Source organism: Apus apus, chromosome 5, assembly GCF_020740795.1.
Source record: "Apus apus isolate bApuApu2 chromosome 5, bApuApu2.pri.cur, whole genome shotgun sequence".
In the NCBI taxonomy this organism is placed as follows: domain Eukaryota; kingdom Metazoa; phylum Chordata; class Aves; order Apodiformes; family Apodidae; genus Apus; species Apus apus.
The window spans coordinates 7,264,399-7,290,174 of record NC_067286.1 but is presented as its reverse complement, the minus strand read 5'-3'; the positions used below and the strand labels follow the sequence as shown (position 1 = coordinate 7,290,174).

The window sequence follows — 25,776 nt, the reverse complement described above, 5'->3', positions numbered from 1 at the left end:
CAGTGGCACAAATGTCACATGTGCACTGACGGCATTTTCTGGATAATTTGCTGATAGGATCATTGGTCTTATGGACAATTTACCTAGAGAGAATGACTACACAAACAGAAATAGGTACATGCAGAGGACCACAACCCAGGAACAAGAGGAGCTGCTCTCGTAATATTACACATGGCTGATTTAAACAATATCACCCACGTTTAGTTAAGGCTATTACACGTAAATTGAAGGCTGTATTACATGTATCTAGCTTTTGGTTTTTTACTATTTATATGGTAAATAGAATATACATGAACATCAAATAGAATTTATAATACATCTGAAAATATGCCTCAACCTCTTTAATTTCTTTCAGTTCAGCAAATCCATAGCCTTTCCAAATATTTAAAGTCATGGATCACTGGCTACAAAATTGTGTCATTTTAGTTAAGAAATGGTTATTCAAGGACATTGCTGCAAGAAATCACATGTTAAACAGGAATTAATAACTATAACGGTAACGTGTTTTCTTTACCATTTGTACTACAGGTTCTGAACAGAGCTTTCTGACTTCTTTACGGTTCAAATGGCCATTGAAAAGGAACCCTCAAAGCTCCATCTTCTTGCAGGTTTAATTAATCTCAAATAATATCTTTTTTTGGTATTTTAAATTGCTCAGTGTAAGTGACGGGCAAACAGAAAACAGCATTTAAGATGAGAAACTTGCAATGTAATCAGACCTATCACCTGTTAACTGTGTTATAAATCAAGATACACCTTATTCTGGAGCTTCAGCTTCTGCCATTTATACTAGCATCAGCTGAGGCACTGAAACATAGGGCAGACTGAAGACTTAAGACACTCATTCTACAAGTGTTAGTGCAGATTTCTGATTAACTGAATGTTTTTGGTTTAGTTTAGAATTAATTTTGGAAAGGAATTAAAAGATTACTAATGTCATGTATGTTTTATAAAATAAAACATTTCAAAAGGACCACTTCTCCTGGAGTCTGTTTGCTCACTGATGGATGTAACTGTCATTTGCACTGATGGGTATGACCCGGATAAATCCCCTGTACAACGAGAATGTACCCAAGACCAAAATACTAAGCTTCAACATTTTCTGCAGGCATTTTTCCAATGTACTTGCAACCTGAAGTATAACGTCTGTACACAAATGTCTTTTTTTTGTATTAAGTCACTGTATGCTAAATAGCTTATTAGATAATGAATAATTATACCTTTACTTGGTAAGCACTAAATTCAGTGTTCTGTCAGCATACATCATGCTGTACTGTAAAAAGTTATTAAAAGCCATTTTTCTGGAAACTTAGATTTTCCAGTTGTATTTCAATTTTAATAGCATTTTAACTTTGGTGGTTGATTTTACACCACATTTGTGAGAGGTCATTTTTCAATAAATCAGTGCTTACTAAGCATATAAGGCATTATAGTCAGATCATATCAAAGACTTGTGGTTTCCTTTTAGTAATGTTATTTATTTTAACAATTATGTTTGAGGCCTGCATCCAGCAGTTACTCCTCAAAGCAATATTTTATCTAAAAAATGATACTTCATTATTTTAAAATATTTCAGATGCTGTATTTAAAATCTGGACACAATGCAAATACTATAGAGTTAATTATAATACCTAAAATGAGAGTTATGTTTATGTCACTCCATTTGGATGCTACTGTAAGCACCCTCCTTACATCCAAAAGAATGTAAAGGCCTATCCAAGGAATATTATACCAGACTTAGCACCACTGAGACTTAGCTAGATTTAAATAGCACTGCCAGAAAACTGATGCTTATATGGTTACATGCTTGGATTAGCCACAAGACCACACCTCCTCAGATCAGTTTCCTACAGATAGATGAAAACATTCCTGACCAATTGCCTGAAACAGCACTAAGAATGCTGACTTCTCTCCTGCCAAGGATGTTGAGAAAACATCCCCACAAAATCAGTCACGCTTTTCTTTTGCTGCACCAAAACTTTGACTGAAAACCAATTTTGTACAATACGGGAAGTAGTCAGTGAACAACAGCCACAATTCTCACAAAAGTGCTTTGGAAAATTAATAATAATCCATGCAGAAAAGGCTATTCTGTTAATTTCTTGAATAATGCAGAAAATTCATTATTCTTCAGATTTATAATTTATTTTTTAACCTCTTTGCAATAGATTTGGAAAACAAAGTATTGGTAGCATGAGCAATTTTGATATTTGAAAGACTACAATTTCCTGTAAGTGTGGCACTGACAATAACTACAGCATAGGAGACCTAGTAATTAAAACTATACACACATCCATTTTGGTCTCCATGCTTTCTGAAACTAATTGCTCCTTCCTGTGTTGGTCTTGTTCCTTTATTACCATCTGATGCCTTCAGTGGTCTACATCTACACTAAAATTCTCCAACCTCTCCTCTTTTACTTTGATCTCTTTTTTTTTTTCTCCAGTGACCCCATTTCATCTGAATTCATTATGTACCTATACCCAGTGACTCCCTTTTCCTACTCTTCAGGTTGCCAACAAGAATCCAAGTACACTTGTCTGTAGCAAAAATCCATTCTTGATTCAACCGCCCATACCCTTCTCTTCAAGCTCTGAGACAATAAACATGGTGGCCTCTCTCCAGCTGTTTCAGACTCTGTTCAGCCAGCTCAGACACCAACCAGAGAGGACACCAGACTTCAACCAACTTCACCAAACTTTCAACCAACCAACTAATAGCTGAAGTTTTGAGAGTGCTCTAATGTCCTTTAATCAACCATACTCTATTTTGGTATCTTCCCTCATTCCTGGTTACCATATTCTTGCTTCTGATTCTCCTGCCTCTCCAGCATATCCTTCAGAGCAGCTGCATCAACAGAGCCAGGAGTTTGGGTTTGCTTTGAGGGAGGTGAAATTATGCACATTTCTGATCTCTTCCTCTTTTCCCATTCAGCCTTTTTTCTGGGTTAATCTCAGCTGCAACTGTGTACAAGCTCCATAACGAAAACAGACAAGCCTGTTTTCTACTCGACCTGTCTCCTTCTACTCAAACTGAACTATTGTTCATCTCTCCCTCTCTGCATCCAGTTAGAAGTTCTTATTCACAATGTTAGAGCCCCATAATGTCTTCTGCAATACCACTTCTCAAAATCTGTGCAAATTATCTTCATGTCATTCATACCTGCTATCTGAGCACTATTTTTAGCTGTATTACTGCACATATTTAAGTCTTTCTGACTCCATGTGTGTAACATGTTAAAGAAGAAATAATTTCATAAAAATAGCTTTTTGCTGAACTCCTCTTGATATGTGAACACAGTAATAATTTTTACTAACATATTAATACTTAATAGGACTTTATAAAACAATAAAGAATATTTCCCTGAGTCTGACAGAGGGAGCAAGAAGGTTAGAGATGTATGTCAAATACTGTTTTCCTTTTTTATAACTCTACTAGAAGTAATTTGCTAACATATTTCCATTACTAAAGACTGTCTGGAATTTATATCACTTTACAGCATATGATTCTTTGTAGTTACTGTGAACGTTAAAAGATAAACTGATTGATAATGGAAATATATTAGTTCATCTGTTAACAAAAATGCCTTACACATACACACAATACTGCTTGCTTCTCTGATATTTATCTTAAATGTCACATTGTCATAGTATTTCTTGAGGACTCTGGCTCTGGGCTTAAGGGTTAATTTTAAAATTTTTGTTATGAGATTAGATTTAGTTTTTAGAATCACTAAGATAAATTCTAAAAAAGCACAAACCCTGATGTCCTAAGGTCAAATAAAAAACACGCTTTAAACATTGTATGTTGGAGAGTTAGTGAAATGCTTAATGCTGCAGAGAAGCAGACTAATACAAACTTAACATCATGCCCTTTTCAATGACACTATCATTACTATACCTATCTAAAACAACTGCATTGAACTGCCTTATTTTTAACATACATCAGACTGTACTTTTCAGCAGTTTGGGTACAGTGGGGAATAGCACATCACCTGGCAAATATACTTTGAAACACAGACACTGGTGCAGTTCATAGTTATATAACTATCCAAAAATGTACACATTTTTCAAGCAACACGTTAGTTTAGGTAAACTAATTGGATTTTAGTACGTTCATCTATTGCCTTTGGTACCTACTACAGAACAAAGAATAAACAAGTTGAGCAAACATTTTCTGCGTCAGAAAAGGTGTTAACGTTGTTGCATTCACCAAATATAAGTGTTGACTCTCTGAAAATTACTGGAGTTCCAGCCTATATTTTATTTACACATTCACATTTTTATTTATCCAGTGTACCATATCTATGTTTTTCACCCACAGGGGTTGTGTAAGAATTTGGAAGACACTATTGTATGCTGAACTGCTATATTCTTTATTTCTGCCTATGTTATACTCCATGAAGTTTGGTCCCTTCTGAACTTTTAAGAATTACATAAATTAATCCCTGGACTTCAATCCCAGGAAGTTAATAAGGACCATTTGGTCAATAACTGAAATGGTATCACATCTCAATAACCATGCCAACTGACCTTAAGAACTCCTATACCACAAGAGGAGAAGCTACAAGAGCTGGCTGAGCTTTGGCTGAGCAAATCAAGCAACACAGAGATGACACACCAAGGTCCCTCTCTTCCTAACACTTGTACGAGTTGCTTGACTAGCAATAAATGTAATAGGGTTGATTGATTTCAACCAAATTCAAATTAGCAAGCAGAAAACCTCTAGTTAATTCAATTTAATGTACATATCTTATTGGTGCTTACAAATTTATTTTTCAAAAGGAGTTTACAGCACCCAGGGAGAATCAACTTCATATGCCTCCCTGGGAGGGGTAAAGCATCCAGGCATAGGTTTTACACTAAATTTGTAATCTCTTGCTGAACTGTGGAATACACAGTAACTACATCACTTAATATAGCCAAGGTTTTACTCGTAACCACTTTTCTGCCTAGCAAAGTGAAAAGGCTGATTATTTAGAAAAGGTTAAAAAAGTACTATTCCTTTTCATTTCTTACTTAATACATTACCATGGTTATTGTGCCTTCCATACTAGCAGCATTCACTTTAAAACCCAAAGATGCACGACATCCCCAATTCCATACATCAAAACAGGAGGCTTTATTTTCAATGAAAACTACTACTTTTCCCAAATTTTTACTTAAGTTATAATTTAAGTTACAACTGTTTTCATTTACTACTACGTATTTCACAGATAACCATGAACTTCTCCCTCCTGAAATTACACAGGCTTTAAGTAAGCTTACTTAAAATATAAACTTTCTGACTGATAAAAATGAAGTAAATCAGCTCCAATTTTTTTTCCAGGGTTGAAATAAGGACTACCCTCCATTTTCTACAGCTTTGTCTTTCCTTCTTTCCAATACTTCATGCAAAGCTGCCAAACATTTGCAGAAGCCTCCAGCAGCAAATAAAAAGTAACATAAAAAGGATGAACCACAATGTGGTTGCATTAAATCTTGCCCTTCTCTCCTGAAACAATTACTTCAGAGAAATTTTTACAGACATTTTTAATGTACACCTTTTAGATTTATTTTTTCCCCCATAAGCAAAATCATTAAGGTTCAAAAATTCAAAAGTAAAGACAGACATAGAACAACGACGAAAACATTCGAGGTGAAAAATTAAAGTTATTCTGAACTTACTATCATGAGTCAGAAGGTAACCACTAAGCAGTCAGTACTACCAACAGTTACAGCATTGTAAATTTCTAAACTATTGTATTTATTAACGTTTTTTACCTCTGACATGATCTACAATCTAATGATATTGCCTCGCTAAATTAAATTTACAAGCTATATTTAAAGCTAGAGATGTGCCCTAAGTTCCTGAGTACTCGTGCTTTTGTAGGAACTACATCTAAACACTAAATCTAAGCTGTAGGAGTAAATGATAGAATTGTAACATCTAAAACTAACTTAGTATCTCTTAACATGCCTCTTTCTCCCTTTCTCCATGTTGGGCACATAGTTGTACCTATGCAATGCAGCTACAAGTAAGATTTCCAGCCAAGTATGAATTATCCTCTGTTTTGTCATGGTAAAAGCAACAAGAAGCCACAGTATTCATGATCTACACTACAACACCAAAACCTCCTGGAATGTGTAAAAAATGTCTCCATTTATATTAAAAAAAAGCAACAGTGGTGAAAGACACTTAGTAATGGTAAGGGAAGAGGAATTCAACCCAAGCTTTACAAATAGATCATTGCTCCCTATCTGGTGAAGCTACCACTTTTGATGAATGACAGAACTGAATTAAATTTGCAAACAGAAGAGGTGAGTCAGGAAACTGGTATGCAAAGGGTGGTTGGATTAACATTGCAAAAGTGAAAGTCACCATGGATAAGCATGGGCTAGTGTAAGATTCCAGCAGGTACCCATCAATGGCATCCATTTCTGCTGAGAGGAGTTAAATCAGTGACAGCAAGAGGACACAAGAGTTAGATGCTATGCTGTTCAGAAGAGAAAGCTAGTGAGAGGGGGAAACACTGGAAGCAGCTGGGTGAAGAGAGAAATCCAAGCCATTATTTTCAAATAACATTGCCAGACTCGTGGCTGAGAATCCAATAGAATAAGACTGGAATTGCATGGATTAATACCAAGCACTTAAAAGAATCACATTATCACTATTTGGGTAGTTCAATCTACTTATTCTTGTAGCAAAAGCTCAATAACAAAGGCAATATATTCAAATTTCAGAATCAGAATTCTCTCTTAGTTAATAAATGACAGCTTATTTGGTTAATAAGTCTAGACCATCATTCTATTTATTACACAATACACATTTACATTCTTTTTTTTTTAAAAAAAACAGGCATAAGCAAGCAGAACATAAAGCCTAACAGACAGTCTTGGTCTATACCAATTTCAGCAACAAACAAGTGTGTTGCACTAACACAAAATGAACAAATCATTACCAGTATGTTCCTTGCAATATAATGAAGTGCATCCTTTTAACAAAACAACAAGAACGAAATGCAAGAGTTAACATGAATGTAAGAATATCAATATTGCAGCCTGTATTTAAAAACATTTCTCATGCTTTACAGAACATTTATACATTATCCACTGTAATTATTATCTACAGGTTAAGCTAACGAGGTCAGGACAAAAACTGTCAAGTGTTTTCATGTGACAGAAATATTCATAGGTCCATGCAAATTTGTCTGTACAGAGCTCATCATAACACTTCACATCATATTAAAAGAAAGCTGCAAGACAGTCAACATTAAGAAGAAAAATATTAACCAGCTATTTCCTATTTAATTTCCAATTGTACTCGGAGTTCTTGTCACTTTTTTTTTTTACTTTTTTTAAAAAAAAAAAAAGAAAAAAAAGGCAAAAAAGAAAAATCTGAGTAAATGTAATGCCAGGCTGTTCTTAGGAGGAAAGTCCTTTGCCTCTGATTACAATATATGTAGTAAATACCAGTTTTTATTGGGACTTGCCAATAAATCTCACCCTCTGACACAGAGTGTCTGTTCATACCCAGTTTTTGGCCGCTCTGCCACAAATGCCAACAAAGGGACCAATTAATGAAAACTTTCTTGATACATTCCCAGTGGATGAATGTCCGCCTTGCAGAAGGTACCTTGACAACATTCATCTCACACAGGCCAAATGGTTGCTCTGTGGTAGCAATTAAGACACCACCAGGCTTGGCTAGATTTAAACCAACAACCAAATCTGTGTAGATCTGACCAAATGCTCGTAAAAATCTGGAGAAATTAACTGCTAAACAAGGGCTGGACTGGGTCATATAATTGCATCAGTTTCTCTAGTTATCCACACACCACCTGGATGTATTTTTCTTACAAAGAAATTACAATCCTTACAACGAGATTCTTTAATCTGGCCACATGAGCACAATATTCAAGCCCTATCTATAAATATCTCAGAAATCAACCAAATCATTTCAAGAATCAAAATAATATGGTAGGTTGTCTTTCTCTGTATTCATTTTTTTCCCCGTCTTCACAAAAAAGCCAGTGTTCAATCTTCATATTCCCGTAGCTTTGTCATCAAGTTTCGACAACTAAGATCAGAGCAGCATCTCTACTCCTTCCAAGATTACATTTGGAAGCAGAGGAGTTTTTTTGCTTTGATGCAGAAGTGCCAATCTGACAGTCTCATCCCAGAGACTGTGAACGTGAGGCTGGTGGGATAAGTAGGGGAAAAACCTTGTGTCCATTGCCATGTTCATCCTCACTTTGGGTTTTTGACAAAGGGTTCCTTCCTGAAATCACTGTCTTCAAGCGATTTACAGTGACTGGCCAAGGCCCCAGACCTCATGACCATTATCAAAAAAAGTAGGCATCCTGCTTCTGTTAGTCTCAGGGCTCAACAAATTTATGTTTAGAACTATCAGAGATACTGAACTTGTGTATCTGAAATACTATAGCTGAGCTTAAGGATGGTATAGGAGAGTGGGCTCCCCTCATCCCCCCACGCCCCAGCAGAACTGCACACATTTCCAGCTCTATGCTATTGCTTGTAGCAATATTTTAAATCCAATTATGTAGCACATATTCAAAGTTCCAGATCAGCTGATACAGCACCAAAATATATAGCTGAACAATCTCCCTTGGTCGGCACAGTGCAAAAAAGGAAACATATGATGCAATTACAACATGCCAGGAACTATATATAATTACACTTAGAAAGTTAACACTTTTACCTGCATTGTCACACTGAATACTTTAAGTTACAAACCCCCATTAGCATGTAATAGAACTAAGACATATCTGATATCACCTACACCATGTATATGACTGTAATATCTGAGCAACCCAGCTCACCAGCTCCAACTGATTGTTTACTCTGGTTATGGGCAGCACAATATACAGACTAGAATCTCTGCAGCCTGTTTTGCTTTGGGGTTGAACTCTTCCTTGCAAAAACCATTCTCTGACAGATTCAAATCAGAACAAGTATCGAATTACAAAATTGTTTCTTAAATTGGAATTAGAAAATTTTTTTATAGCTAAATTTAAGAAATGCACATTTTAACCACCTGTGCTGGTCAAGAAAAAAGGTGACAAACATGCACTTGGCCCCCACCCTGTGGCACTCACTGAAAGGTCACAGAAAGAAGCCATTTTCCAGCTTCACTAGCTGAAGTAACTGAATTAGGGCAGGATAAAAAAAAAACAAACAACACATCAGTATTTTACAAAAATTTAAGTGATTTATTCAATAGCTGTATTCTAAAGCAGGAAGTAGTTTATTTCAGTAATGCCAAGCTTAATTTTGCAAAAACGTTTGGTTTAAACATGTAAACATTACACTTCTATCATGGAAGGAGGGAGAATTTCTGAATGAGCAGTATTAATTAATTACCAATATATTTATACAAACGAATGGAAAAAAAAACCTTATTACCACTAACCAAAAATTCTGGCAGTACTACCTTGCTAGACTCAAAGTGCTTTTCAATTCAAAATCCCTTAGTTTTCAGCTGAAAAACTGTTACAAACTAATATGTAATAAAAAAAACAGTTAGGATGGAACCTCAAAGCACTGTGTTGCTACCTGCTCTTCACTTAAAATTATTTGCCTGCAATTTTATCACATGAACCCTCAGGAAATCTTGCTGTCTTAGTACGTTTTTCTTACTACTCCAGAAAGTAGGAAGAAAAACTAGTTTTATTTTAAAAAAACCCAAATTATTTCATCTATTTCCATAATTTTCAGATCACCTCTTACATAAAATAAAAAGTCCTCAACAAATGAAAGACCACATGCTTTTTAAGAGCAAGACTTGTACAAAATACAGGCTTGATACATGGTTTCTACAATGAATTATTCAGTATCTCAGCTTTCCCCAGGTTTACAGTGGAAAGTGAAGTTTTTCAGCAATGAAGACTTCCTCCACTGGAACTATGCTGAAATACTCTTTTTAGCTTTCCTCCTGGCTTATTTTGTATATAAAGGTCTTATATAGGAGCTATCCTGAAGCAACATTACACTCTGGACTCTGTGGCCTGCATGGTTCATCAGGTACTAATTAGATAGCATGTTCTGTCAACACTTTCTTGCTCTTCTTCTATTAATTGATCATCCTGCCCAATTAATACAATGCAACACCAGTTCCAAACTCCTTGAGACCCTTTACCTATGAGAAACAAGGATGAAGGGGAAAAAAACCTCCAAAAGGGTCACAAGGTAACCACACTTGTCTAAGATCTGAAGTGACAATAACACCTCTATACTGGAAGGTTAATTAAGTTCCTACCAGCATTCTCTTGAGCTTAAGTTTACTTTCTCTCTTTAGACTGAAAAACAAACACGGGCATAAAAACATGCTTCATCTAACAGGCTGTATTACATTTAGAAATGGTAGCAGTTTATTAAAAAGGCTGAAAAACCAAACTCAGCCATTAACAGCATACTTCTCATCAGAATATTTGCAGTCATTATTATCACTGTTAGATACTGTGTACCAGAAAATAAGCCACGAATATTGTGCAGACACTCCAGCATGCTGATCCCACCTATGGATACAGAGTCCAAACAACAGCTGCCCTTACAGTCACATACCGTCAGACCAACCATAAACCAGCATTTTATAAAAACTATATAGAAATAAAATACACGTTTTTCTCCATTTATTACACTGCACTGAAGACCGCAGAAGATTAAAAAAAAAAAACCCAAACGACAAAGCAGCTGCCAAATACAACACACTACTGCCACCTAATGCTTACTAGAAGGTCACACCACAAACATCTCATTGTTTCTCTGCACTTCCTATCACGACCAAAACCGGAGACCAAAGCAAATTAAAAAGTTCCTTTTGTTTTGAAATATCTCTTCCGTATTTCCTCCCCTACAGGATTTGTAAATGGAACGGATACGATCATATCATAGCAAAGACCGTGACAGGCAAGTTTATGTTCAATGGGCTAAATACAGAACACAGATTTCACCTGCAAAAATACCAGGAAAGTAATTGATGCACTTCATTAGGATACTCACATCAACGAGGACATTGAATAGGTCGGGTTCCACACTTGTTCACATTTTTGTAAGCTGTCCCCTGCTAAGTAACTAGCACAATTCAGTACTGAAAAGCTTCACAGGGGAAGTATTTGGAAAAGGAAGGGGGGAAAAAAAAAGAAAAAAAGAAGAGGTGCAGCCTTATCTTAAACAGGAGAAACCAAAATTACTTTGAAGGTGCTTTTTAAAAAAATTTCATTTATTTTGCAACAAAGCACTCTCTCTCTGAAATGTGAAACTTGTTCACATCCATTAGAAGAATGACTCCAGGTCTTAAACTTGCCTTCCAAGCCCACAATCAATCTTTTCAACACGTTCACTCAATTGGCAGAAGTTAGCAGGGAACATGGAAGTAGCCTGCTTTTTCCACTTGCAAAGAGGAGAAACAGAAAGTGAAGAGTTCCTCATGACATTCAGTCTTTTCATATAGATTTCAACTCCCCCAAAGGATGTCTATCCAAAGACAGCTGAACAAAAGAGCAAGGAATTTATCTTCTTGATTCATGACTTCAATCCATCTCCCTTTTTTTCCAAAACACCAACAATCTTGGAGCTTTTTAACAAACCTTAGTCTTCTGCTACCTGCTCTTGTTCTCTGCTTTGACACCTATTCCAGCCTCCACTGTCCATCCCCAGGATGATTCTGCATCATAGGAAAAGTTCCTCATTTGAGGAAAAATAACAAGACATTTTTCTTCTAATTTCTTATACCTTATGCATTCTATGATGCTGTTTAATATTGCTTAGTGATCAACTAGCTGATGAAATCCATGTCCATTCTTCTCTCTTTTTCCTCCTTACAGTCTGCCATAATCAGGAATTGCTACACAAGTATCAATCTGAGCTTCCCACACAACATCCAACTGCTTGGATGCTTTTCCACATGTCATTAATCTCTTCCATACCTTCAGGCCAGAGATAACCACTGCTGCACACAACATCCAGCACAGCAGACCTCCAACTTGAGTCAAGTAAGAATCACCAGAAGTATTTCAGATTATATTATTGCTGCTAGAACTGTTACCATAACAAAATATTTGCAGAAAAGCATCACCCAGACAGCACATAGGAGAAAAATGGAACTTTTCCACATCATTTTGGTTATCCATTATCCAATGAACAATTTTTAAAGAAAACACCCATAGACAACTTAACTTGCTATTTTTAAAATAGCCAGAATGAAAAAATGAGGATTAAATGTACACAGCAACATGCAACAGTTATGCAGAGCACATAACTGGCATTCACCAGTAAAAACACAGAGGATGTTACTCTCAACCTAATGCTGCAAATTCTTGAAAATTCACTGGAATCCTCTAAAGTGGGATTAAAAAAATTATCATATAATAAAGTACACTGTCATAAACACATCATTTGCATATTGGATTTTTCTTTTCAAGTTACCTTGCTTAAATATACTTTAAACTTTCTCAACATTCTCTCTGATTAATCTTCTTTCACATTTAGGTCACACAGGTTGATAACCTTAATTTCTGACCACAGTTTTGAATGGTTCTATTATTCAACGGAAAATCTTAATCTTTTGTTAAGTTGGGCATGAAACTGAGCTGAAAGCCATCTGAAAAATCTGAAGAGATCTGCTTTTTAGTGGCTCCTGCTAAAATCCCCATATGTTGCAGCATTGCCACTGTAAATCTGACTATACTTTTATACAAACAAATGTCAACTTCGATGGAAATAGTAAATTTCAATTCGATGCTACTTGTAAAAGTCCTCTGATTGCAGCTGGTTTTACACTAAGAAGTTATATTATTCTCTGCAGTAAACTATTAAAATCTAAAGATTATATCAGGTATAACCAGAATCCTTTTCTAAAGCAATTGCTTTGATCATGGTACCTAGTACCATGATACCACCACTTGGACCTTACACTCCCCGATTGTCTTAACTCTTTACAGTGGGTCTCCACTTTGTTCAAGGGAACACTTCATGGACCTGCTACTTTCAAGTACTCCAGCTGGCCCTGCAAAAACAAGCAATTGCAGATTCTTGTTTGAAGAACTTTCAAGAACTTTCCCAAGATGAGAAAGAAAACCTATTACTTTGGCAAGGGATATGGACCCCATTCCTGCAGCAGCAATAACTAGGCTATCTTATGGAAACCTATGTAACAAACCCTTAGTCCTTTCACCCCCTATTCCTCAGCCTCTGGAAAGACCTAACCCCATCATACTGAGAAAGAGAAGAGTCTGACAAAACAGCAAGTAATTACCTCACATAACTTCCATAGTCAATGCCCTTTTCAGCTCTTGAACAAACTCAATGGTGAAATGAAAAGTAAAAGTTTCAACTTCTAGTGACAAAAAAGAAAATCACATGTTGTATAAATAGAAGCAAAGATTACTTTGACTAATGAAGGTATGTAAGTGAGGAAAGAAAACAACTTGTGGATACTAGAAACTACATCTTTAGAAACAGCTTCATTTTCTTCTTCTTCCATGGCTCCTACAAAGAGCCACCCAAGAGCCTCAAAAGCTACTTTAAAAAGCCTTTTAGAAACTATACTAACACAGCAGGAAAAGATAAAGCAAAAAAAAAACCTACCAAAAACTAGCAAAAGAAAGAAATGAAACATTAAAACTTACAGGAGTATAAAGGTAAAAAAAAATACAAAAGGAACTTTAAAAAAGATCCCTTTAAAAGTCTGGCCCCTCTGCTCACAATTAATGCTGTTAAATGTCACATTAAACAAAGTTTCATTGTTTAGGCAAAAGTTAATGTGGCCCTAGTCATACAATAATACCAGTTACACAAACTGTTAGGAAACTAGTACAGGCATATGCTGCTTTCAGGTGAAAGCAACATCCAGAACCCTGTATTGTATTAGTAAAGAAACAACGAGGACTCCTTAAGGTACTGCAAAAGCAGGTATGAACTGTTCCAGCTGACATGTACAGTAGTGAAGGTAAACCCACAGGATACTGTTTCCTGGCTGACTAACATCTGGCAGAAGGGCAGGAACAGGCAGTTAGAGGCAGTAGTTTTCAGCTGCCACCACAACTTGCAAGATGAGCATCTTTCTGCAGGTTAAGAAAGTAAACTACTTTGATACTCCACGACATCCTAAGAACTGCTGAGCACAAAGCAGTTTCTTCTTTCTGCCTCCCAAGCCCCAAATGACTGTCACTAAAACCAAACCAAAGTGTACCATTAATTTGCAAATGTATTTGGAATGCCTAAAACCAGACAGACACATTAAAGAGGTTGGATTTAAGCATAATGTATCAAAGTCCCTAAGGCACTCTAGAAAGGCACTGTGGAAAGCAAGAGCTGAAGAATGGAGGACTTATTTAAAAAAATTATTTATGAGTGGCCATAACTGTAACATTTGCATAACACTTCTGAAGTTGCTGGTAATTTTGGGTTTTGGGTTGTTTGTTTCTTTTCCTTAAAAGTATTTATTTCAACTTTCCCTAACTCTAGAAGCAATACAGAACATCCACAGTATCTGAAGCCATTCATGATCTCAAAATAACAGGTTAGGTGCCAGTCAAATTGTCCCTTTTTAAATGGACATGAAAAGCTAAATATTAACAGAATTTAACACTCGGTTTAGAAAACATTTGGGTGCAAAACCCATGAAGAAACCACCTACCTCTTATGAGGCAACTTAACTTGATAGATACATCAGTAAACATAATACACTGCATCCAAATAAAAACAGAAGCATCACAGCTTGTTGTACAGACAATACTTTCATATTTTAGGTAATGCCAACTAAGTTTAAAACACCTTGAGAAACTTCAGCCCTTAAAATCAGTGGCCATGAAGCATGCTATGACTTCTGCACAAACACTCCATTTCATGGATATCATACCAACACTTGAAAAAACAAAACAAACCCCAAAAAACCTATCAGCATTCAGTTATTTCAAAACTTCATAGCCACAGTGACAAAACAATTACAAACATAATCCAAAGAATCACAAACTTTGCATCTCATTTGGATTGGATTTACTCACACTGATAGCGTAAAGGATTAATTACTATCTGGATTGATCACAAGTTTGGTGTTAATTTAAGCTCTAATTTGAGGTTGGTCACGGTTGGCAAATTTCTCCATTTGCAGTAAGGGAACAACTCTGACAGTGTGTCCACCTAACTACTGAAAGGATATATCTTCCAGATGACTCAAGGAAATCATGCAACAAGAGTATACTCCAATCACAGAATTTATTATTGCTCTTTAATAATCACTCTATATAGATGGTCTAAGACTTTACAGAACTTCCCCATTTTAGGAAGGAATAGTTAAGAGATGTAGATGAAAAGATTAAGTCATCACTGAGGGTAAGATCAATAGCTATAGAAGAATAATCCAACAATTGTGTTACTTGAGTTTCAATAGCAATATTTACAAAAGTCATAGTTAAGCTGAGCAAATCCTATCAAGCCTGTACTTAACATTGCTCTTCTGCAGCAGCAGGAGCCAACACCAGATTGCTGGCATGCTCTGAAAGGAGGTAAATACCTCTTAAATGAGGATCTCTAATTCAGTCTCTCCTCAAACACTTGATCAGTTACTATTTAATGTTTACATCAAGAAAAGAAAAATGTTTAACTAAAATGCTGCTCAGAAAAATTCATCTTTACCTCCTTTGACCACAAGACATTCCTGGGTCATAAATCCAAGGCAGACTGTGAGTTGTTACTAAATATCTATTAACTTTTTAGCCTTAAAGTGTTACTTCTAACATAGTGAAAATTAAATGACAGATAGTTTATCCAAATGACTGGCAAACAAAAAATTAGCAGAACTTTCTTAATATAATAATACAGGCTATCTACAAAGTGTCCCACAAGACGACAATTTGGGTGTAAGAATTTGCTTCTGCATTAAATCAGTTCAGATGAGCTCATGTCTGCTGAGCATTTGGGCTCAATGGGACATGAGAAACCATTCATGATCCACTGGGCCAAGGAAAAGACAAAACATGGAGACTGGCACAGTTTTTATGTTTACAGATGAAGGAAACAAGGAATGTGTTGCTTTTATATATTTCCATAGCTGTCATATTATGTACTTTAAACATAAAGCAAAATTACACAAGTAATTTATTTAAATCTTAAAAAAATAATACATAAGTCCTCCAAATACTAAGCTTTTAAGTTACTACATCATACCACAGTATTTTAAAAATCTCCTTACTGGTTCAGATTCAACACAAATGTGGTTAATTTCATTTAATAGCAGTAAGTGATCCTTATACACACACTACTTCTGAGATGATTGATCCTACCTTTACCATTTATCATCCTTCAAATCCATATTCTGGAATTCTAGCTTCTTTAAATAATTGACACAGTGGTTAAAATTTCAGAAATAGGCACTTAAATAAATAGTCTGATTTGAAAATGTTTAGCAACTCAAGGTACTGTGGGTGCTCAAAGGTCAGAATAATTGGGCCATTTACCTATGTGAAAACATTACTGTGGTCTATTTATCTTCCTTCTTTGTGCTTTAATTCCAATCTTTTGTTACATGATTTTTATTTCAGACAACTCACTTCAGAAATGACATAAAAGCACACCATGCAATATAAAACTATTTCAGTATGTTTTCAATAGTGCTAAAAGAACACATAAATGTTAAGAAACCATTTTTATGGACTTCAATAAGCTAGTACACAAGATTTTATTTTTAATCAGCATTTTAATTTTATACTACCTCAGGACACAGTGAATATCTGTAAGCATGGAACACCTTTCACAAAAAGCCTACCAAAGACCGTGCAGATTCTATTTTTAAGATATTGTTACAATCAATAAGCAGCACACAAAATGTTGAAGAGAGGCATCAAATTCCTTTGCAGAACACAAATAACACTACCAGCCAAGCACCCATCATCCAAATCCCACATTTCCGTTGCCTAATGCCCATTTTCTTCTTAGGTATCTCCCTTAAAACTACAGAGGATGAAGTATCGGAAGCTGCTCATCATAACAAAGGGACAATAACCCAGCAACTAAATAGATTAAATTTAGAGATAATCTTCCAAACTAACATTACCTTCAAAACTGGCTGAACTACCTGGATAAGCAATCTATTACTTGCTGGCTTATTTTGTGGTGCTATGGGTTCTCTCATATTCTATACAACAGCTAAAATAACTTTCTGCTCTAGGGATGTTTCCACTGCCTTCCTGTTAAAATTCACCTGCATTAAAAAAAACCACCACCACCACACAATATAAAAATTACACATTACAAAGTAATAAAATGTGAGACATCATTTCCATATAAACTGACATATGGTGGACACTTTCCTCTAACAACAGGAATCCTGCAGACTACAGGCCAATATTATCATATGTGCCTTTTCCTACTATGCTAACTTATTCTCATCACCTACGGCCATAACCTCTCTCCCTCCCCTCTTCTGCAAGTCAGGATACCTTTCTCTGCCTGTTCTTGTAGGGGATGTGTCCAGAGCATGCCTTCCAGCTGGTTGCTGACCAATCAGAGCACTAACTGGTTAATCACTGCATTTCATTTGATTAGCCAGCTGCCCAATTATGTAGAACACACACTCCCATTGGCCAGTCACCCTAACAAGAGCACATAAGGCCCAAGGATCAACTGCCACCACCATCCTCACAAATTCCGACTGCTGGGATGCAGCAGCCTCTGTGGCAGCATCATGCATCTCCAGGATGTTTGGCTTTCAAGTGCCATCTTGACACATGCAACACATTTGTGATATCATTCAGATTGATCAAAGTTCCCCATTACTGCAACACGATCATTGCCAGGGTAAATATTTGTTCTTCAGACTTTCTATTGAATATCATTATGACCTCTTCTGAGAAAGAAAACCAACAAAAATCCACCAAAAAACAGGTAGATGAATTGAACAAAAGCTCTTGTAGCTTAAACAGCAGCAAGAACATCAGCATGATCAGGATCTGGCTAATCAAGCTGTTTGAATTAGTGAATTCTTGAACACTGAGGGGCTCACTACATACTGTAAAAGGTAATAATCAATATTTCAGGTCCCAGCTTGAAAATATGCCCCCTTTGTTTTATTAAGGTTAAAAGTAGTAAATCAGATGTAAAGAGCAGTTCAAAATACAACTACCAGGAGTGTTAAAACAATAGCAATTTGTATGAAATTTAGTGGCTTATCTTTCTCTCTCTTGCAATTACATTAACTTCAGTCAAGCTACAACCAGCCTGCCCTAAACCTGTTTTGTTTATACTGTCACATTACAAATGAGCTGTTAACTGTCTCTAACAAGTATGCTGGTATCAAACAAACAAAAAAACACCACCTGCAAAAGAGATTTAAAAAAGAATAGACACACTGCATAATTTTTCTTATGAAAAGCATTATTATGAGACTTCTGATTCAAGACTCAGTGTTTTAATTTTAAAAATTCAAATTCTCAACTGAAACTCGGGATGAAAAGATGTTTGTCAGTAGGCAAGCACTTCCTGGGCTAACACAATGTTAATAGAAACTTTAGCACAACAAGCATGGAAGCAGGCATTTCATTTTAAATAAATGCACTCTGCATTTCCTGGGATTGCAGAATTTAGACATCTACATAAACCTGATACGATACAACTGATCTTTTCTCTTTCCAGAAAGATGCCTTTCCTCTGCACAAGTTTAATGGAACAATCTCTTCTTGAAGTTATTTTGCTTCATTATATCAAATTTCTATTATTGCCCTTTTTTACTGTTGCCAAGAGTCATACTCCCCTATGCCAGAGGCTTTATTCAAATTTTCTGCTTTTTTCAAACAGAGTTTGAAACCACCCCTTTCGATCAAAAGGAAATAATCTTTGCAACACTGTGTATTAAATGGCACATTTTATTTCCATACCATATTTTTTAAAAAAGAGCTTCCCACATACTCCCTGCTCAAATTACATAGATTTTCTTTAAGATTAGGGCACACACTGTAACAGCAGCATGTAATTTTCTTGCACAATAATTTTTTTCCAGATGAAAGTTATCCTATAATACCATCAGCATCAACAGGAACAGACACCTGATTTTCAACTAGACAAAGCTTATGTGTTTGGTGAGTCTGTTCCCTGTAAAAATACAGAGAGAAAAAAAAAAACCCCACGTATTTTTAAATACAGAGCAACTACATTAAAATTTGAAAACAATCTGGCAATTCATTCTTCAACTGCAAAGTGCTAGACCAAAATGAAATGTAAAAAATGTGCCAATTATCAGCTGGTATGATTTTTTCCCCTCAGTATCCTATTTTTGTTACACTAATTTAATCCTTTATTAATTTTGTACACATTCAAAAATGGAATATAAGCCCTATCTTTTCCTAAAAACTGTATGGATACCTCAAAAAACTAAGTATAGAGCATAAAATCTGTTTATCCATTAAAGAAATATTTTTGGAACTACTGTGTATGTAACTGTGGGTAAAAAGGCTCATATAACCCAAATACTGCAAAAGCATCAGCATGTTCCAAAGATAGAAGATTAAAGTCCAACTCCTACTTCTTAGACAACATATTAACTCTCAAAATCTGTTGTGATTCCTTCCAGACTATGGAAACTGCAAATCTTCTGTGCTTCAGAAAGCACTTTAGCATGAACTTAAAACAGTCAATCAAGGAATCTCCGTGCTAAAGAAGATACTGAAATATGAGTCAGCACACAGAAAAGTTTTGATTTTGTTTTAAAATTAAGCTATTTCTAAAACGGCCAGTGTCACATTTTGTGCCCAAAATTCTCATCTTCAGCTGCTATTGGCAGTTACAATAACAAAGTATCAAGATGATTCAGGTATCAGAGTCACATAAGTACTCAAGAATTTAAAAGTAATAAATGTAAGTTTCATTAAGTTGCAAGGAAATCTTGTAAATATGAACTTTTACTGAAATACTTGGAGGGTGAGGAGAAAAAAAAATAATTTAAAAAATGTCACTACTTATAGGCCAAACCAGCACAATTGTCTGTATCAAATTAATACTGCCCTTAAAGATGGAACTGATATTATCTGTAGTAAAATAATTCACGTAAACATATGTTGTCATCTGACTGAGTGAAAAAAATTAAGTCTAGCAATGCAAAATATAGCAAAATGGTAAATAAATGTATTCACTCCAGTAGTGTGCATCTACAGAGTTTTATTTGTTATGGATTATTAATGTTTTCCATCACAAATTTGTGTAAAAACAACAAAAATAAGTTATATTTTTTTAAATTAATCAGTTTTAAGCTAATTTGCGCTTAAGAAATCATTCTTACAAACCTACACTTCCACTATTTTAATTGCATGCTATTTGTATTATTAAGGTCAGTCCGGAGTCCTCAGATTTAACTACAAAAACAGTTATCTTTTAGATGACATATGGCAAGATCTTCAACTCTTTTCAGCTTTGGAAATTTACATCTGCCTGTTTATTCAAGATGCTAAGCATACATGTGTTGACAAACAGACATTAGCAGATGGCAAAAAGCAAATGCTCAACGTGAAGCACTGGGGATCATTTGAAGAAGGCTTGGAATCAGACGTGCCATTTTTGTTTTAACAGCAGAATTCTTTTAAAAAATAAATTCCACCATCTATTATGCTTGATGGTAATGAGTATCTGTGATCAGAATATTCACAATTACAGCATGAATGTCATATTAACTGCAAACGGTATCCAAGATCCAAGTTGCTTTGTAAACTTTTGGATTTTCGGGTAATTATCACAGCACAGTTCTTCAGGAGGTTAATTTCTACTGCTATATGAGTCAGAAAACTTTCTGTACTGACCATAGAATTTGTCATGAAATCTTTTAATAGGCAATACATGGCTGTGCTCATCTGCTACTCCAGCTTCTAAACCAGAGCTACTCAGATAATCAACTAGTATCACAGTCCATAAAAGCTCCTGCAGGTAGACCTGTTCTCTGCCCATACCAATACTACTGCTATTTCCACCATTTCCAACATATTTAGAAAACCAAAATGAGCACTTTGTCATGTCGAGGTGTGAAGCTATCAATAGCTTTAAGTACAAGCTTTCCTTGGGGAGTAAAGGAGTTACTTCATATGAATAGGGCACAACAGGTAAGATGAAATACCTCATCCAGTGCTATGCTTTTTACTAACACTGAACAGTGGATACCCAGGGAATAGTACCAGGAGAGGATGAACATACAACTCCCTTATATATTCCACCACTATTCAGAAGCCCATCATTCATAGACTGCTGAATCAAAGAGAGTATTTTCTGTATTAACATGCCATGGCAGGCTTTTTTTCATTAACATATAACAACCTTTTCAACCATGGAATCCCTTGGAATCAACATCATTTGTGGCAATGACTTTCATACTGTAATTATGTCCTATATGGACTCCTTTCAGTTAAGGTATGTAGTGTAGTCTCTAGTCACTCCTATATCCAATGAGTTTTTAAGGTGCATTAAAATAATGTTTTAATTACTACTATGCTTTTACAGACTGACTGTAATAGATGGTGTAGTAGTAAGTGGACAAGTAAGTTGAGCCTGTAACAGCTCAGCTAAAAGAGAAAGATTAATAGAGACAGGATGTATAGTAACAACAACTGGCAAACACCAGATCTGCCGTGGAGAAAACACCTACAAGCAAACATCAGTGTGGCTTTTTAGTCAGAGAGATCCATCACACACAGCAAAAGAATTCTGAATCAAATAGCAAAATAAGGAAAGCAAGAAAGGATCTTCATTTTCTCTAACAATTCTCACTGACTTTTCTAATAAAGAGCACCAAGCAATGAGTTTGAAAAAACACATGCTCTAAAGAAAAGCTTGGATATTAAACCAATATTTTAATATTCTAAAACTACAGTTACCAGCCAGTTGTAAATTCCAGCAATTCTCACTTCATACACTTAAAAAAAATTACATAAAAGTACTGCAATGTAACACAAAGGGTCAGTTTAATTTAAAAATTGATACAGGAATGGCACAGTGCAGGTTCAGAGCAGTACTTTGCGTATTATTTTAATTCCATTATTCTACATAGATCCATAGTGAGAGAAAAATCTATTAATTCCATTACAGTATTGAGTTTAAATCAGCCCCCTATCTGAATGGAATAGGTATTTTACACTGTGGTCCCCCATATTGTTTTCATTAAGGACAAATAGATAATTATTAATATTTTATTCACATTTTATTAGTAACTCAGCAAAACAAAAACATCAGGAGGTCCAAGGAAAGAACTATTTCTATTAAAAGCAGTTCTAAGAAGCTTGGTTTCCAAAGTGCTGTCCTGTATTGATTCTTCTAATATTAATAGTGAGGACCAACGGATTTCTGTCCTACATCTGCATGAAAAAACCCTGTAAAGTGTTGAAACTTAAGACTCTAAGTACACAGATCAGTTTCAGACAAAGAAATGAGTTAGCAGGAAGCACTGAGAAGGAGTAGAGGTACAGCAGGATTGCAAATTCAACTGAAGAGTATAAAAATGTGTAAATTTGGAACATGCTCTTGAAATGACCTTTAAAACAGTTTTTGCAGGAGCTAGAGAAACAAAACCAAACCAAACCCAAACAACAGCCCCCCTCCACATGCAAACAAAAAACACCAAAATACCAACCCACTAATTTATTCCAACTCTAACAAACTTCCACTGACTGGCATTTTCTTAAAACTCCCAACTTCTTAACACATTCATTCTGACATCTCAAAGCAAGCAAGATGAGCTGTGCATGTGCTCTTTAATGCCCTGCCAATACTTATAATCTGACTAGTAGCTACCTAAAGGAATATGTAAAAACTGACTTCTGCTCACCTTCTTCCTTCTTCTCTACCAAGTTGTCAGTTTTCAAGAAATTTAGAGAAAACAGAATTACCATGATAAATAAATTCCTATCTAATTTGGCTGAAAACAGTCAAGAGTATGAAAACCCACACACCCTATTTTCTTCAGAAATCCAGGCCAAAGCAGCTTTTGAGCAAAAAGCCTGAATTCAGGAAAAGGAGTAAAACACAAGCATAACCACATGAAGTTATCTGGTAAAGGTCTGATATTTTTATACACATATATCAGGAGTACAGGAAAAATTAAGAAAATTCACAGGACATCAAGTCTTAACACATCACCAAAAACATAACCCAACAAAAATGCACCAGCAACTTTCAAATAAAATGGATATTAAAACATTTTTCTCCCATGCAGTTTCCTTTTAATAACTGCAGACTATTAAAAATAAATTATTTCTGCTTTTTGCATCTGATCCTCATATATTCAAGGGTTGCACTGAGAACAGTAACTGCACATGACAGTAAATACACAAAGCATCAATTAACAAGTTTCATGACTATGTGCTACAAACAATTACCTTTTTGACTTGTGTGCCTGATTATCCAGCATGTGGTGAACAAGTATGTTGTTCAGTTCATTAATGCAGATAGACTGAGAGAGTTGGGGCTATTCAGCCTGGAAGAGAAGGCTCCAGAGAGACCTTACAGCACCTTCCAGTACCTGAAGGGGCTACAGAAAAGCTGGGGAGAGGCTTTTCACCAGAGAGGGCAGTGATAGGACAAGGGGTAACAGTTTTAAACTGCAAGAGGGAAGATTTAGGTTAGACATCAGAAGAAACTCTTCATCATGATGGTAGTAAGGTGCTGGAATAGGTTGTCTAGAGACATTGTTGATCCTCCCTCCCTGGAGCTGTTTAAGGCCAGGTTGGATGAGGCTTTGTGCAGCCTGGTCTGTTGTGAGGTGTCCCTGCTCATAGCAGGGAGGTTGGAATCTGATGATCTTTAAGGTTCCTTCCAACCTTAACCATTCAATGTTTCATGCCATAGATGTTTATCTAAGCTGGGAGACATATCAGCGTTTTGGAACCAGAACACAACAACACCCCTTTGCAAATGCTAACTCATAAGCTCCAGATGTTTTTTTTTTCCACATTTAAACCAGATTCAGTGAGCTGATACTCCAAACACACTCTGATTAATCATATTTATATACAAAAAATGTAAAAGCAAACCCCGCAATTATCCAGTTTATTTTTACACATCTTAAATAACAAAATCATACTCACTAGCAAAGCAAGTTTTTGGTACTTCCGTTTCAGTTCTGCCGGACTGTCCGATGGCTTCCCACCCAGGATTTTGTACCAGTCCTTTTGTGTAATCCTTCCAAAGGCCATAGTCTGACCAGCTCTGGAATCCCTTTATTAGCACTGTGCGAGAAAAATTAAATCAATATAATTACAATTTGAAAGAAAAACAGTTGACAAAAGCAAAAATGAGGAAATGTGACAAGCTCGAGGATCACAGATCGCAGCACATCGAGCACATCTACACCCCTCCCTAAGAAGCACAGTGCAAACAAACAGGTTAATTCACAGAGCCATTCCATCCCACAGGTTGTCATACCTGAAGTGATTTATGTTACACTGTTTCCTGTCCCAATTCCTTAGTATATCATGTTTCAGCAGCTGTCCACATGCCTTTAAAATCATTTTGCATTTTAACTGTGTGAACCATTATGAACCTACCCATGTTACTTACACACTTCTTATACATGCACTTAGGAAAACACACACTGCTTATTTTGAAGCAGTACTATACTTAATACATGAAAAAAAATGAAGTGCATAAGTGTGATATTTTGCCAACTCAGGAATGAGATACAGGCAGGAAGACAAAGAGTTATGGCTTGGTTTTTGCACAATGATATTCAAGGTATAGACCCTGCTGGATATGAAGGGCTAACTTTTTTTAATATTAAAGTAGAAGAGCAAATAAAAGCAAAAAATATAATAAAATTAAAATCAATAAAAGCACATAGAGTCAGCACAGGTTCCTAAGTAAAAACCTAACTAGTTGTGTGCTCTTTATTTTTGGCCATTTAGCATCAAGCTGATGACCCAGAATGAAAAAACAAACAGGAGAATAAAATGCCAGGAAGAGCACGGAAATACTCGAGCTTCAAACATATTCTCAGGTGTGCTGAAATCCCAACCTTGCAGTTGCTGGTTTATCACTAACTTTCGGGTAAGAAATAGCACTGTCAGTAGGGAAGAGCTTCACAGGCTTCCTAAGCTGCCTTTTCATTGTCGAAAGAACGAAATGGGATTGTTTTTTTTCTTTCCCACTTCAGCACTAAAACTCGTTTCTGGAGCCCTTCGGACTACATCATTTTTGCACGGGGGAAGAAAAACATGCATTTCAAACTTGGCAGAGCCACAGCCGTGGTTCCCCCCGCCCTCCCTGTGGGGAAAGGCCACGCAGGTCTTCCCCGCCCTCCCTTCCCACAGCCTCCTCCACCAAGGCCCCTCTCTCCCTCGGGAACCCACGAGGGTTTTTAAAAACACGCGGAAAACGCCCCGGGACGCGCCTCCTCGGCCCACCCGCCCGGGACGAGGAGCCACAGCGGACCCGCCCCACAGCAGCAGCTCCGCGCCGACCGACACCGAGGCGGGGGCAGGCGGGACGCGGCAGCAGGGGAGCCAGGGAGGCCGCGGCAGGGCGGCTCCGGCAGCCCCAGCCTTCCCGCCGCTTCCCGCCGCCACCGCAGCGCGGGGGCCCGAGGAGCCCGTCCCTCCCGACCCCCCGTTACCGCCCGCGGGGGGGACGCGAGCCCGCGGCTCCGCAGCGGCAGCGGCGGCCGCACCAAACCCCGCGGCCGCAGCCAGACCCACCTGCCCGCCCCGCCGGCCGAGGCAGCGGGTGCCGCGGGTAACTCGTCCGGCCAGAAACAGCCCATGAGCCTGGCGGAGGGCGGCCGCGCGTGTGGCTGGCGGCGCCGTCCGGCCTGTTT

At 36.8% G+C, this 25,776-nt stretch overlaps 1 protein-coding gene across 3 annotated transcripts in view; it reads right to left on the bottom strand.

Moving 5' to 3' along the window:
- Positions 1–25,696, bottom strand: part of DNAJC24 (DnaJ heat shock protein family (Hsp40) member C24) — a 35,121-nt gene extending 9,425 nt beyond the window's left edge. Inside the window, exons 1-2 of one of the 3 annotated variants that reach the window (XM_051620196.1) lie at positions 25,658–25,696; positions 24,053–24,193 (exon numbers count right to left, since the gene is read on the bottom strand). In XM_051620196.1, the coding sequence (XP_051476156.1) occupies positions 24,053–24,160 (108 nt within the window). In that variant the 5' untranslated portion in view covers positions 24,161–24,193; positions 25,658–25,696. Of the gene's footprint in view, positions 1–24,052; positions 24,194–24,389; positions 25,181–25,575; positions 25,598–25,657 lie in introns of those variants that run through there. The other 2 variants (XM_051620197.1, XM_051620195.1) reach the window with 2 other exon arrangements.
- Between the last annotated feature and the right edge of the window lie 80 nt (positions 25,697–25,776).